This window comes from Phaseolus vulgaris, chromosome 11, assembly GCF_000499845.2.
Source record: "Phaseolus vulgaris cultivar G19833 chromosome 11, P. vulgaris v2.0, whole genome shotgun sequence".
Taxonomy (NCBI): Eukaryota; Viridiplantae; Streptophyta; class Magnoliopsida; order Fabales; family Fabaceae; genus Phaseolus; species Phaseolus vulgaris.
Genome location: NC_023749.2, coordinates 13,006,353 through 13,022,749, shown reverse-complemented (window position 1 = coordinate 13,022,749; position 16,397 = coordinate 13,006,353). Strand labels below are relative to the sequence as shown.

At 32.8% G+C, this 16,397-nt stretch overlaps 2 protein-coding genes across 2 annotated transcripts; both read right to left on the bottom strand.

Annotated features, from left to right (window-relative positions):
* Positions 1-887: 887 nt before the first annotated feature.
* Positions 888-4,488, bottom strand: LOC137826053 (isocitrate lyase 2). The gene is made up of 3 exons (XM_068631898.1): positions 4,047-4,488; positions 1,509-3,111; positions 888-1,327 (listed from the first exon to the last, which is right to left on the bottom strand). The coding sequence occupies exons 1-3, from the start codon at positions 4,182-4,184 to the stop codon at positions 1,233-1,235; spliced, it is 1,836 nt and encodes a 611-aa protein (XP_068487999.1). The 5' UTR covers positions 4,185-4,488; the 3' UTR covers positions 888-1,232.
* Positions 4,489-12,675: 8,187 nt separating this feature from the next.
* Positions 12,676-14,367, bottom strand: LOC137834606 (uncharacterized). Its single transcript, XM_068642677.1, has 3 exons — positions 13,918-14,367; positions 13,411-13,695; positions 12,676-12,828 (listed from the first exon to the last, which is right to left on the bottom strand). Exons 1-3 carry the CDS (start codon positions 14,365-14,367, stop codon positions 12,676-12,678), a joined length of 888 nt encoding a protein of 295 aa, XP_068498778.1.
* Between the last annotated feature and the right edge of the window lie 2,030 nt (positions 14,368-16,397).

The window sequence follows — 16,397 nt, the reverse complement described above, 5'->3', positions numbered from 1 at the left end:
TATTCTAGACCCAATAACTCTTAATGATGTTTAGTTATTCACTAATCCCAAGTTAATCTAATTAATCAGCTGGAATGTTACCTTTGCATTTAACCGAGAGGTCATAAGGCTATTTACCTTGTCGACCACTCGGGCTCAGAAATCGAATATGACACTTTGTGTTTGATGTAATAAATGTAGATTTTTTTAATTAAAAAGTGTTTCTATAAGGTTTGTAGGGATGGGTGCTTATTCGTGTTGTGATTCTAGATCTTCACTATTTGTCACTCGTATGTTTAGTGTTTTTTATCATTTCAATCTTCTCGGTATTTTTGGCAGAGGTACCTGCATTTGTACTTTAACATTTAAGTTGTTTGAGTTCGAGTGAATGTGCTAGTTGTTGGTCAAAAATTTTGTACCGTGTACCCCAGGATGATTATCCATTTATAGAGGGACTTTGAGCCTTCGACCATACGGATGATTAAGCAAGATCCAATCACCTTCTAATTGTCATTTAGGACATGTAATGTGGTTTGTTATGTTAATTGCATTGTTATGCCTAACACATTATTGGAACAACATGAATGTGCCGGGATGCCGATAGCCCAAAAGGACATTCAGACGATACATAACCGAGACGCCGAATATGTCCCAACCATCTATGTGTCAAGAGTTCTCTCGACATCCGGTAGTAAAAAAGTATATCCATACATTTCAAAAAAAAATAATGGTAATTCACACATTTTGGAAAAACAAAATGATAATGAAAACGTACTATCTCTTCTTTAATTATTTATTTTAAAAGAGAAACACTTATTTTCTATTAATAGTTATATTCATTGATTACCCAAACTAAACTATAAAAAGTTAGTTTATTATTTTAATTGATTGAGTCTCAGCCGAGCTAATTGAACAACACCAATATTTTCAGCATTGTTTTTATGTTTTGGATAGAAACAAATATTCTTTGTGCTCCTTGTCCACAAATGCATGTCCAAATACACACTAATTAAAATATGTTCAACAGAAAGAGTAAAACAAAGTACAAAAGGAAATCAAATTTTCCTTGTTCTCTTTGCTTAAGAGTCTGAACAAGTAAGAAATATAAGAAGTTATGCATCGAAAAATAGCAGAATAAGTTTGAATGGCCAGTTTAATTGTTAAGGACATCATCTATTCCAATCCAACAGAGGAATTGGTGAAGCTGGCCAAAATTCCAGCTTCAGCAGCATAGTTAAGCAGAAGTAGAACTTTCACATTCTGGCCTTAGCAACCACAATACTGCCTCTATCAATGTCAACAGCTCCTGGCCTAGTCCATGATTCTTTAAACTGATCTTCAGTTACTCCTACAAAAACATCAAAGGGAAAAAAAAGTTTGGTTTTGACATTCTGTGAGTATAAACATCTTTTTATCTCAATTAATTAGAAATCTTTCTAGGTATAATTTTCAAAACAATTATCACAAAAGTCAATGATCTTATTGATGCATGATGTGTTGTTAGTGTGTAATAATAGTGTATGACTTGCCTTTTCCCATTGCAGCAGTTGAAGCCACACCTCCTTGAACAGTCTTGAGGTATCTGTCATAGTAGTTAGCACCAGCCCATTTCTGGTGGGCAAGTGTGTCAACCCCATTGTTCCTCTCCTCTCTCTGAATCCTCTCCACATAAGCCAGCATGCCCCTGTTGGCAAAGTCTCTTGAAAATGTTGAAGTGATGAGTGCATTAGAATGCAAACCTCCAACTGTGATGAACTGCCACACATACCCCAACTTTGCAATCTTGGGAATGAAGTCTCTCATTTGCTCATCACTCATGCCAGAAGCATCCCAGTTGAAAGATGGAGAGAGGTTGTACCCCAGCATCATCTCAGGGTACTTTGATCTAACCCCCTCAGCAAACTCTGTGCACTCAGCCACATTGGGGCTTGCAGTTTCCATCCATATCACATCAGCATGTGGAGCAAAGGCCCAACCTCTTACAACTGATGCTGTTACAGACCCTTTGAACCTGTAAAACCCTTCTCTAGTCCTAGGCAAGTCCCAGTCCCAAAACAGGTTCCTCACTCCTAACCTCTCAGCAATCTCCCTACCTTCCTCATTGGAAAGGCACCTTTCGTAACTTGAATGGTGCATCCACTCATTCAAATTCCTTCTCTTCTCTTCCTCTCCAATGTTCTGCCTCCCAATTGCTTCCACAACTGCTTCTGAGAGAGTCTTCAACTGTGCCTTTGACAGCCACTCATCCTCCAAAGCCTGAAGCTCAGCTCCACTTTTCCCAGCAGCCATGTCTTTTGCCATAAGAGTTGCCAAGCTCTTTCCCCTAAGGTTTGGGTTGGTCACACCCAAGATAAATTGGTGGTCCCTAGTGTCAATGTTAGATTGAACCAAATTAGCAGCTTCTGCATCTGTTCTAGCCACCAAAACAGTTTCCACCCCCATGACATCAAACTGAAGCCTTGCTGCCACGAGCCTATTGATGTGTTCACTGATGGCAACCAGAACTTTCCCTGCCATGTGGCCACACTTTTTGGTCACGGAAGACTGGTCCTCAATGTGGATGCCAGCAGCGCCTCTCTCCACAAAGAGCTTGCAAAGCTTCACAGTTGCTGTGGTTCCACCAAAACCTGTGTCACCATCAGCTATAATTGGTCTCAAGTAATCAACATAAGGGGTCCTTGCCCTCTCTTCCCTGCTCATGTTCATTCTCTCCTCTTTTTGTTTCCTATCATGGTATTGCTGAGCGAAGAAGAGGTGCTCAACCTTGTTGGGGACAGTGTCATAAGGGTAATCAGCAAGGTCAGGGCCTGGCTCATTGGTGGTGGTATGAGTGGCCGAACACTGCCACCCTGAGACATAGATGGTGTCCAAGTGTTTGGCCATCTGAGTGACCTGAACAGGATCAAGTGCACCAAAAGTCCTCGAGGCTGTGCCATTGGCTTGGTGGTTCTTCAGAATGCGCCATAGCTTTTTGGCCATCTCATCTGAGCCATAGGTTTGTCTGAGGTTACCTCGTAGGGACACCACATCTCTAGCTGAGTATGGTCTTTTGGTTAGCTTGAACCTCTCAGAGTTCCACCATGCTTGCACCTCTGCCACTTCGGCTTCAAACCTGGCTTCTTCTTCCACTATCTGTTCATGTGTAATTTGCATTAGCATTCTTATATAATAGCATGCATTAGAGACACCAATCACAGAATAGGAATAATTTCCTTGGAGACACCAATCACAGAATAGGAATCATTTCCTCCCATAAGACAACCCTGATACCTTTTTCTTGCCCATGATTGTAAAATAAAAGACTCTTATTTTTCCTTAAGAAATCAAAAAAGTTATATTTGCAATTTACATTCTGCAAATGCTAGACAAAAATGTTGAAACAAAGATTATGGTATAAAATACTAAAACTAAAAGAGGTCTGTATAGTACAATAATCTTGTACTTTTCAAACAATGATATTCTTAACACAGTAATCCAAAAACTACCAATTTATCAATAGACAGAATTGACACGTTCTCCTTGGGAAAAAATGGATTGAACTCTTAACTTTTCCATCTCTGACTAGGGACCAAAACTAAGAAAACAATGACGAAAGCATATTCAGAATCAGATTCCGACTTAGTCACTATTTAGTGAAAACCATAACATAACATGGCACAGATCCTTTTTCAGACCAAACAAGATTGCTGCCAATTTGGGTCATTTGTTTGCACAATGTTCAGAGTTCGGACATATGTTAAAAAAGGGGAAAATAAAAGTAAAAGCCCACCAGGGGATCCTTTCTGTTTCGTGCGTGCAGCACAATGTAACATTAAATTTTGCAGAAGCTGGAGCTAGTCATTCAACTGGCAAAACATGCATTATATAAATTTTATCCAAACTCAAATTCAAAATAAGTTTGTCATATAACAACAATTCTGCTAAAGTTGGCCTTATCACTCAAAGAAAAGTTCAATTAGTTTGCATGAAACTAGTTGTTGCACACAAGCGAAGTTCAAGAACTGAGGAAAGCAAATAAACTGAAGAAAGCAAAGCAGAGCAAAAGTGCAGGGAATTATTGAGCTTACGGATGAAGGCATGAAGAGTGATGAAGCCATGGTCAGAACTCTTTCTTTTTTGGGTAAATGATATAACTTGAACAATTTTGAGAAGCTCAAGAAAAAGGTCATCAATTTATACAACAAGAGGGTCACTATCTTGATCATGTCCTTGAAAGAATGGTGAGTTAGAAGAGACTACGGAAAAGAGAAACAAACAAAAACCAAGAAAGTTGATCTGATCACAATGTCTTGAGTTATTTTCTTCCTTCAGAAATTCGGAAACATGGCTCTTGAAAGCTGCATGTGCAAGCACGTATGGTGGTGGAACTTTGCTAACGCTCATATTTGTCATCTTCCATTTAGTATGATGTCAATCACAACACTGATTCTGTTTTGAAGTGCATTCCCATTATCTTGAAACACCAATAATTTCATACAGAATGTCATATTTAGTTGTAATTATGAATTCACAATTTTGATCATATAAATTACTTTTTATTGAAAAATCACTTGAAAGAATAAAATTTGTGTTTTAATTATTAGTAAACCATTAACATCTGATATAACAAAATTAAAGTACATGGTTGAAAATAATTTTGACATTATAAACTCACCCAAATTGTAAGAGGTTCACATAAAAGCAACTACGTATGTGAAGACAAATAAAAGAGATAGATTTCGTGCAAATTCAGTGTTTATCCTAGTCACAGCCTGGTTTTGACTTCTACGCAAGGTTGCTACAGTCACAATACCGTGATGAAAATCACACAAGAAAACTTGACGATTGTCGTTTTTTTTTTTCACGATTGCCCTTACACACTCTTGAGCCAGTTTTATGGGGTTGAGTTAGGCTTAAAGTCCACTCTTTCGTAATATGGTATCATAGCCATTTTCGAGCCTATCCTAGCGAGTGTTTGTGTTGGGCCTATCGTGCCACCCGCTATCGGGCCGCTATCGGACCACCCATAATATATAGTCCCACGCACGAGCTTCTATCTATCACTCTCGGCGTGAGGGGGGTGTGTTGGGTGCAAACCTCAACTCTATGAGCCGGTTTTATGGGGTTGAGTTGGGCTTAAAGTCCACTTCGTAATATATTACATTCAAAATAAAAGGAAACTTTTTCAAAATATCCAAAAATATATAAATACCTAGGTTTTCTATACATTTGGATGATCTTACTCTTTTGTTTCCATTAAAAAAATATGATCATACTAGCTTAAAAGATATATTATGAGAAAGCTAACTAAAATAAATAAATATACAACAATGCATATTCATTTTATCTATCAATAATGGTATGTTTGGTTGTGATTCTCATCCCAATTGAGAACCTATATACTCACATGTTAACTTTTTGAAAACTTTTAAAAGTAGAGACTTCTCTCAAATTCACAAGAGTCAACAAAAGTTTTCATTAACTATGACCACCTTAAATCTTCATCTATGTGATTTCATTTTTTTTTAAAGTGACTCGATACATAAACTATATCAACAAATATAATCTTACCTCCTTGATAGTATAATTGATTCATATAAATCAATCACATGTGATTTAAGATCAATCTCACACTTGTGATGATGATATAACCCACCAATAATCATAATTGTTGGAGATTTCACATTGATTAAGAATAAAATCAACTTATGATATATAAATAGAATACAATTTTTACCTTACAAGTCAATTTTATAATGATTAGACATAAATATATTGGGGTAAGGGTGAGTTAAACATAAACCTATTTACTAAAAATAATATAGAATCACCTATATATGGTTTAACACTAAATCACCTAAGTTAGTTTTGTAAAGATGAGTTGAATATAAACCTATTTAATGTGAATAATATAACATCAGTCATATGTGATCTAATATTGAATCACATATATGTCATTTCTTTTAAATCTTGTTTTCTATAAATAGTGTTAACTTTTTTTTTTAATTTGTTCATATATATTAAAAGCATATTTAATAATATAAATATTTTCTAAGTTTTTAATTGATTAATTAATATCTTTAGTGTGATAAATTAAAATGATTATTATTATTACATGTTAAATTATTTTATTATAGTTAATAATTGAAACTTAATTTGTAAATAATAATTTAATTTATAATAGTACTATATATTTGTTAAATTATCTCTCAAAGAATGTAAGTAATGATTTAAGTAATTTTTTGTTCAATACTTAACAATTGGTAATTTGATTTGATGAAATACTTTTCTTATCTTATTCAAGTAAATATATGTATGAGGGAAAAAAATTAGATCAACATATGTATGACAATCTAAAATTTTAGTTAGCGCTAAAAGTTGAATGTGGACAGTTACATTTTATAATACTCCCTTCAGGTATTAAACAGGTACTTTTAATTTAGTTTATTGTATAAAAAGTTTAAAATAATGCTATTAATGTACCAAATTTATTTTTATTATATAGTTAGTGACTTTATTTATTTAATAAAAAAACACATACATATAAGAGTAAACAAGAAAAAATAGTTAATTCTTTATAAAAAACACAAAATGTTTTATAAATAGGGATAAAGTATAATAAAAGAGGAATTATTATATCTAAAAATAATTATGGTTGAGAAAGATGAATTTAATAAATAACTAAAATTTATTTAGGTATTGTAATTATTATTTTTAAATGTTTATATATGCTTTTATAATCAAATATTTTCACATTTAGTTTTAGTGAACATTTTAATCAGTTGTACCAATATGATCCTGTAGCGATGCATTATAGCGCAGTCTTTTTTGTTAAAAGAAATATATACTGTTATATTATATTATATTATATTATATTATATTATATTATATTATATTATATTATATTATATTATATTATATTATATATATAGTAAACTTTGTTTTAATTTAAAAAATCATATTATTAATTATTAAATAAATATAAATTTTAAAGATAACAATTTTTAAAAATTAGTTTATAAATTTTATTAATAATAAAATTATTTTAAATACCAATAATTTTAGTAGTATCTAATTTATTTAATATAATAACTAATTATTTTTATTTATAAAATTAATTTTTATTTAATAATTTTCAATAAAATAAAGACATAGTCGTATATTTTTATTTTTTTAAAAAATACGTTTGACTTTTGATTCTATAAAAAAGTTATAGTCCTTTTAATTATTTTATTTTATTTTTTAGTATCTACAATATTATTTTTAATTTTTAAAAAAAAACATTTATCAGATACTAAAACTAAATTATCTACATATTATAGGAACTAAACAAACGAGTAAACATATTAGAATGGCTAAAATAAAATAACAAAGATGTAAACAAAAACAGAAATTTTATAAGGAGTAAAAGTCAAACAATTTTTTAAGTATAAAAAACAAAACATAAATATAATTATACTTTAAGAATCAAAACATATGAGAATCTGAAAAAACATATATAATTATACTTTAAGAAAGGCTAACATTTAATAGATAAAATTTAAACTCAAATAATCAAATATGAAAAATAATCTTCCATCTTCAAACTTTTGAGAAATTAAAATTTTGTGACCAAATGATAATTAGAGTTTGTGAAATGGTTTGTAAGAGGGTGTGATTTTGGATTTGTTGAATACAAAACGGGAAAAAAAAGTATGGGATTCTTATATGATGAACTGTGTCTTTTCTTCTTGGGACAAGTAACATATAACATGCTTACTTGCTAGAACAAAATGGAAACTATAATTGTGGAAATATAGCAATCAGAGTGGTCCCTAGACATGGATGTTTCTCAGGTTTCTTGTGAGTTTGAATTACAACTTTTATTCCTCTCAAACATATCTAACTAGTAATCTATTATCCAATCCCATAAGTGCACGAATGATAATATTTTTATTTGCTACGTGCTTATATATGTTTGGATGAACCAATGGTGATCCTGTTTTTTTTTTCATCATTAATTAAATTAATTTTTCTTTTTTCTTTTAAGGGGATCGAGATTGTTCATGTGGCTTTTCAAAATATTGAATGGGTTGGTGAAGATACCTAAAAATCTATATTTAAAGTACTTCAAAAAATATATGAATTAATAAATTTACTTTTGCCACAAATATATTTACAATTTTGTTTGTTTTTAAAATTTTAATATTCATGAATATCCACAAAAATGTGGAAACAGGCATAAAAAAATTGAGGATATCTATGCATGTATGAACAAGGACAGAACAAATTTTCATCTAACAAGTGGCATGATGAGGGAATATTATTCATGTTTTAGTATCTTATTTTATCACCCGCCTGATTTTAGGAGTATATTAAAATTATGAAAAATTATAATTGTATTTTCATTTAAAATATTATATAAAAAATAAAGTAATTTAATTATTTATTTATCTAATTATTATATTTATAAAATTACGTTTCTATGATTTTTCTTAACATATTTTGATCAGGCTAAACTTTTTCTAATATATATTTCAATTTTAATTTTTTTTCTTGTCTCCATGTAGTTTAGAAATTCGCAACATGCATGATTAGCTGAGAAAAGATAAATATTTTATGAGTATTTCCTTCCTGATAGCAATTTAGAATATCTTTAAACATCTTCATCTCATTTTCTTTTTAAGGATAGAGTTTCTTAGGAAGTAAGATGTTTATAGGTACTAGAAGCTAATATTTATTTGAATTAGGTTATGAGACTAGAGAGAGACAAAACTAGTATAAATATAATATATTTTTCTCTTGGAAATCCATTCAGCATAATTTCTAAAACAAAAAATTAATTTGAACTTTTTAAATTGTTTTGAAAGGATGTTTTGTGTAGTGGAATTCTTTAAATGAGTTATACTTTCAATGAATTGTGTGGCGTGGAAAACATGGATGAGATGATATATAAATTATGTCAAAAGTGATTATGTGATAAGATATGATGGATTGAAAATGAATTGTTATGGTATAATGTAAAAGTTAGAAGTTAAAGAGAAGTTATTAGTGAGTGGAAGATGCATAGTACGAGTATAAAGTTTAACAGATTGAATATATATTTAAGTTTTACTAATATGAGGATTAAGTTAAAAAAATTGAATACTCACTAATATAAATATTAAGTTAAATTTTTTTATGTATATTAATTTTTATTAATAATTTAAGTCATATAGATGAAATATCAGATAATGAAAGTTAATGGAGATTTTTTTACCGTCTAATCCATGAGTAAAAAAATCATTGGTCAAATTTGCAAATTAATAATTTCACTCTTTAAATAAATACATTATATTTATCAATTTGCAAGTGCAAAGTTTGATGTAATTTATTTAGACTTAAAAATAAAATAAAAATAATATTGGTTGAAAATAAATACATCATACCATTTAAATTTTTTTAAAGATTAAAATTGCAATCATTTGGAGAATATATTATAATGTTGTATTTTAGATCACTCCTAAATGGGCTTAACATTCCAATAATTAGGAGTTCATATGCAATTGCAGCCAGAATCTTTTATATGTTTCATATTTACTCGATGTAGGACTAGCAAGTAGATAAGTTTTTTCCCTTGAACCTGAAGCTAGAGTATTGTCTAATAGCAATCTCTAACATTTTCTTTTATTCTCGTTATGATTAGTTAAATTTTGTTAAAATTTTAATTTCCTTAATGAGAGCTTCATAAGAAGTTTTGTAGAGTGCAAGTTGTTATGTGAAAGAAATATATACTAGTAGGATTGTATTAAAAATTAAAAGCATTTGCAAGGAGGTAGCAATCTAGCATTCCATCCAAATCTATTCTACTTGGAAGAGGTGTTATAGACTATAAGGGATATTGTATGTCTATGTAACATATCAATAGCATATTTTTTTTATCTAATAATGTTCAGGCAGCATTAAGCAAAACTGTTTTTTGTGGCTAGATGAATACACCTAAATACCATTAGGAAAATAATTTGTTGTGCCCTTAAAGAATGAAAAAGAAGAAGGATGATATTGAGTTATCTGTAATTGGTGGAGAAATGGTGATGCATGTTGATCTATAAATGCAACTCGCTCTAATGACAGATGTGAAACATGTAAAACGAAGAATGAAGAAAAACAGAGAGAAGAGAGAAAGTAAGAAAAAGATAAAAAAGAGAAAATATGAACTATTATTATTGATTAAGGAAAGAGGGTACAACTGATATATATAAAACCAGAAACATTCGCATAAGTGAGTTTAAAAAGAGTTAGGCAAATCAAATTTTTTTATTTCTGATTTGAATTAAAATATTTATAAAGCTGATAATAAATATTCTAAAAAACCAACAATCACTCACACTTGGATTTTCTCTAAAGAAACACTCTTTTTATTGTATTTCTCTATTGTATTTTTTTCTGTGGTGCATATTACAATTGAGAGAGCATCCTATTTATAGGCTTTAGGAAACTCTTCTAGAAAAATCTTCATTATGACCTTAAAATCTCACTCACAACTTTTGATCTTTCATCTATCCAAACTTTCATTCTACTATTTTCTATGAACTTCTAATTTTAAATCTCACAAATTACATTTAAATTTTATTCAACAAAACTCCCCCATAAACTTAAATGTTTCTACCATCCATCATGTCAATCATATTCTTGTATTTGTCGAAAAGTACTTTCGGTAGCAGTTTTGTGAAGATATCCGCAACTTGATCTTGACTTGCAACATGCACCAATTCCACACTTCCTTTCTTCACGTGATCATGGATAAAGTGAAAACGAACGTTAATGTGTTTTGTTTCTTTCATGGTTCATTGGGCTCTTTGCCAACTCAATTGTTGATTTGTTGTCAACTTGAATCATGGTTGTACCTAGTTGCTTTAGCTCCATCTTGCTCAACAAATTTCTAAGTCATATCGTATGACATACACACCAAGATGTTGCCACATATTCAGCTTCACACGTCGATAGCGTCACGATCGATTGCTTCTTTGAAAGCCAAGAAAATGTTGTGTTGCGCATAAAGAATACATATTCTGATGTACATTTTCGATCATTTATGCCTCCACACCAATCGATGTCAGAACAATCCAAGTGATGCAGACCTTGGATGCACAGCAGGACTCGCTTCAACACCTTCCAATGTGAGTAAATCGGTTCCTCCATGAATCGACTCATGATGTCGACACTTAATGAAAGATCCAGCCTCGTGCATGTGAGATAACAAAGGCTTCCTACCAAACTCTGGTATCTACTTGCATCGAAATGTTCTCCTCCATCGAACTTTGAGAGTTTTGCACATGGTTCCATTGGTATTGATATTGGGTTTCAATTTTCCATCTTGTACTTCTTCAAAATCTCTTTTGCATATGTCTCATGTGATACAAAAATACCTGTCTTTTCTTGTCTAACCTCCAAACCAAGAAAAAACTTCATCAATCTCAAATCTGTCATCTCAAATTCTCGTCTCATTGTGCCCTTAAACTCTTCTATCATCTCATTATTATTACCCATAAAAATGAGATCATCAACATAAAGAGCAACAAATATCATGTTCCCTCTACTGTTCTTTGCGTAAATAGCATGCTCGTAAGGACATTGCTTGAAATCGTTCTCCTTGAAGTATGTATCGATACGAGTATTCCATGCCCGTGGTGCTTGCTTCAACCCGTAAAGTGCCTTTTTCAATTTTAGCACATTCTTCTCTTCTCCGATTTTCATGTGCCCAGGTGGTTGTTTGATGTAGACTTCTTCTTCAAGCACACCATTTAAGAAAGCCGACTTGACATCCATTTGAAATATCGGCCATTTAAACTGAGTCGCTTGGGAAATGAGCAATCGAATTGTCTCAATTCTTACAACAAGAGCAAACACTTCATCGTAGTCAACACTTCATCGTAGTCAATTCCCTCATTTTGTTTGTATCCCTTCGCAACGAGTCGCGCCTTGCACCTTTCTATCTCACCTTGAGCATTCATCTTTTTCTTGAATACCCACTTCACACCAATGGGCTTACTTCCCTCTGGAAATTTTGTTAGCTCCCATGTGTTGTTGCGGTCAATCGCTTTAATCTCCTCATCCATGGTAGTTTGCCACTTCTTGTCTCGTACTGCCTCTTCAAAGTTGATCTTTTAAGCATCTTCCAAAAGACATACAAGGTGTACCTCATTCTTCGAATCATACAAATCTTGCAAACTTCGCATTTTGGGATGTCGTGGTTCATCTTCATCATCGGTAGTTTCTTGTCGGTGCAATGACAGATGATTCTCCAACTTCAATCATAACCTCTGAAGAATTGTTCCAATCTCACTCGCTTGTTTCATTTATCTGCACATCACGACTCACCATCACCTTCTTGCTTATTGAGTCAAGAAGCTTGTATCCTTTTGTCTTCTCATCATACCCAAAAAAAAAATATCTTTTGCTTTTGTCTTCGAGCTTTGTTCTTCGTTGATCTGGTACGTGTGCATAAGCCACACTACCAAACACTTTGAGATGAGAAACTGTCGGCTTTTGTCCGCTCCATGCCTCTTGTGGTGTTTGATCCTCTAACTTTACATGCAGACATCAGTTTTGCACATAGATGGCGCATTGCACAGCTTCCGCCCAAAATTCCTTTGACATCTTTTTTCTCTTAAGCATTATCGAACCATGTCGAGAATTGTCTGGTTCTTCCTCTCGGCCACACCACTTTTGTTGAGGAGTGTACCGTGCGGTTAGAAATCACCTTATGCCTTGCTCCTTGCAATACTCCATGAAATTCGTCGAATTATACTCATCATCTCTATAGGACCGTACAACTTTGATCTGTTTATCAATTTCCTTCTCCACCATCACCTTGAACTTTTTGAACTCCTCAAATGCCTCAAATTTTTCCTTTAAAAAATAAACTCAAGTTTTTCTTGAGAAATCATCGATAAAAGTAATGAAATATCTTTTACCGCTGAAGGATTCTGGAGTAATTGGTCAACATATGTTGGTATGAATCAATTCGAGAGATTGCTTAGCCCAATACTAAGCCTTCTTTGGAAACGAGGTTTTCACATGCTTGTTGAGCACACATTTTTCACAAAATTTTCCCTTGTAGTCCATGTTGGGTAGCCCGTGCACCATATTCTTCTTCGCTAACTCTTTTAGACCACCATGATGTAGATGACCAAAACAGAGATGCCATAGCGATGCCTTATCTTCAATGTTGACTTGCAAACATTTTTCTCGTATGCTTCTTAAATTCAGCTTGTACATCCGATTTATTGCAATCTCGATTCGAGCAACCAAAGGTTCTTGCTTGTTCTTCAAGTGTAGTAGCCGATCTTTTAAAAATATCGAGTAACCTTTCTTCGTGAGTTGCCCTATACTCAAAATGTTGGTCTTGAGGTATGGTACGTAATAAACATCTTGGAATGACCCAATTAAGCCATCTTTTTGTAAGTAGCAAACCGTACCTCAGCCTTTTACCTCCACCTTTGATGCATCCCGAAATGACACATGACCATCTTCAATCTTTTGCAACTCTTTGAATAGGTACTCGTGATCGCACATATGGTTGCTTGCTCCCGAGTCGAGGTACCACAGAGTGTCACTATTAATGTTGACTTCAGCTTGAGCCATCAAGAGAACACCTTCATTTGTTTCGTCTTCCAAGGCTAGGTTGGTTGTCTCTTCTATCTTTATATCTGCTTGATAATCTTTCGCAAAATGCCCCACTTTACCACAATTATAACATTTGTTGGAGTTGCAATCCTTCACATAGTGACCATATTTATGACATTTGTAGCACTCGATGTTGGAGTAATTTGATTGACCGCCTCTTTCTCGACCACGTCCTCTTCCATGCCAAATTGGTTGGCTCGACTATTCCTTCTCCTTATAGTACCCTTCATGACTGTTGCCTTTACCACCACGACCGTTTCCACGACTTCCATGGCCACGCCCTCTACTTTGAGAATTTTGATGATAGAGTACCTTTTCGTCTTTGATTGACGCCTTGGTTTGAAGTGCTTGCTTAAGTGTTTCCTCCTTCTTCTTCTTTCGTTGCTCGTGTGCCTTGAGAGAACCGACAAGCTCGTCAACTATGAGTTTCGCTAGGTCCTTTGACTCTTCTATCACACACACAATACTCAAATTTTTTTTTAATGTTCTTAAAATCTTCTCCACAAGTCGTCCATCGGTCAATGTTTCACCGTTTCTGTTGAGTTGATTCACCACAGTCTGTACTCGCGTGATGTAGTCAGATACACTTTCTGACTCCATCATCTTCATGCTCTCCAACTCGACACGAAGATTTTGTAGACGCACTTGCTTGACTCGGTCGACTCCTTTGAACACCTTTTTTAAGATGTCCCACGCTTCTTTTGAAGTAGTTGCACTGGAAATCTTCTCAAAGCTCAACTCATCAACCGCTCGGAACAACATGTATATTGCCGCCTTATCCTTTGATCGTGTTTCTTTCGACGCCTTGGTTTGAGCCGCCGTATAACCCGTGTATCTGTTGGTTCTTCGAAACCTTATTCAACCACTTCTCATGCATCTTGAGAACCGAGAAGAGCTTTCATTTGAATGCTCCAGTTATCATATCTGGTCGCCTTCGTTAACCATGGTAGCGGTATTTGACCCGTCACATTTGCCATTGGCTCTTGATACCAAATTAAAAAACAAACAACCACTCACACTTGGATTTTTCTTAAAAGAAACACTTTTCTTCTTGTATTTCTCTATTGTATTTCTTTCTGTGGTGCATATTACAACTGAGAGAGCATCCTATTTATAGGCTTTAGGAAGCTCTTCTAGAAAAATCTTCTTTATGGCCTTAAAACCCCACTAACAACATAATTAAAATCCCACTCACAAATTTTAATCTTTCACCTACCCAAACTCTCATTCTACTATTTTCTAGTAACTTCTAATTTTAAAACTGACAAATTACATTTGAATTTTATTCAACATATTCAGCATTCCAAGCTTGGAGAAAAGAGAATGGAAGGTTGAAGGAGGAAAATTTTAGTCAAAATATTCACTTGTTGTAAACTGAATTGTACAGGAAGGAGCTTCAGCAAACCTTGTTGAGCTTTTTCTCTGATGATATGACAGTTTATCTCTATGTGTTTGGTGTTCTCATGGAAAACTTGATTGAATGTAATCTTGATGGCAGATTGATTATCGCAATAAATCACACCAGACCTAGGATGTAATATAAAAAGATTCTTCATGAGATGACTCAACCACTGTAAGTCACATGTGGTTAAGGCGAGAGCTCTATATCCCACTTCAGAAGAAATTTTGTAGACAATAGATTGTTTCTTTGATTACCATGATATAGGAGAGTTCCTTAAATAAACAATGTATCCAATAACATATTTTCGAGTATTAAGGCATCATGCTTAGTCAGAATCGCTAAAAGCTTTAATCTTCACTTAACTATTGGCATCAAGAAATATTCCTTTACCAAGAGTTTGTTTAAGATATTAAAGAATCCGTAAAGAAGCTTGATGATGAGTATAATACACATAACAAAAAATTGGATACGATGATGAAACACAAATGTTATGTTTGGCCTAATATTAATGATAAATGCCATAATAAAGTAATATTTCATATAAAATGATAGGTACTTGTGGACTTTAATTGATAAAATAGTTATAATTCAACCTCTAATTTAGGAATTTGAACATTTTTACATATTTTTGAATTATGAGATGAATGATAATGATTTATTCTCAATTTTGTGTTATTTTCAGAAATTTAAGGAGAGATGGAGAAAAATGGTATATTATGAATAAATATGTCACTTAGCCTAACCCTAATTGGTTAAATAGAAGGAATTAAGCATAACCCTAGACATCATTGGGATGAATCAAAGGAAGGAAACCCTAAAGGAGGCAACCGTAAAGGAGAAACACTCTAGATTTTCTTTTCTTATTGTCCATACTTTTAATAGTCATCATGAGTGGTTAATTCTTTTCTTTGGGATAGGGAGTAACATGTTCAAACTCTTATGTATTTAGGTGATATTTATCTAAAATATTTATAGTTCTTGATTGATGATTGATATTATCACTTTATTCTCAAAGCTTGAAAATATTCAATATTTTGATCCTTGGATTTGACTGGAAAATACTTATAATTATCTTACCTAAATGATAATGCTTTACATATTTGAATGTTAGGAATAAATTTGAAATGTTAATTGGTTTATAACATTTGTTCGTAATGATAAGGAGTTTTTATAAATATGCGAGAAATCGATATTTAGGAGACTCTCTTAATAATTTTGTATGCGAGGAATCAATATGAATGATTTTTATATGTGCATCAATATCAATCAATATGGAATATTATATGTTTAAAACTATATACGAGAGAAAAAGATTAACCTCATTTCCAATTTTTTCTAATTGAAATATTTTACTCTTTTACTTCGCTTTTATTTAGTTTTCATGCAAACT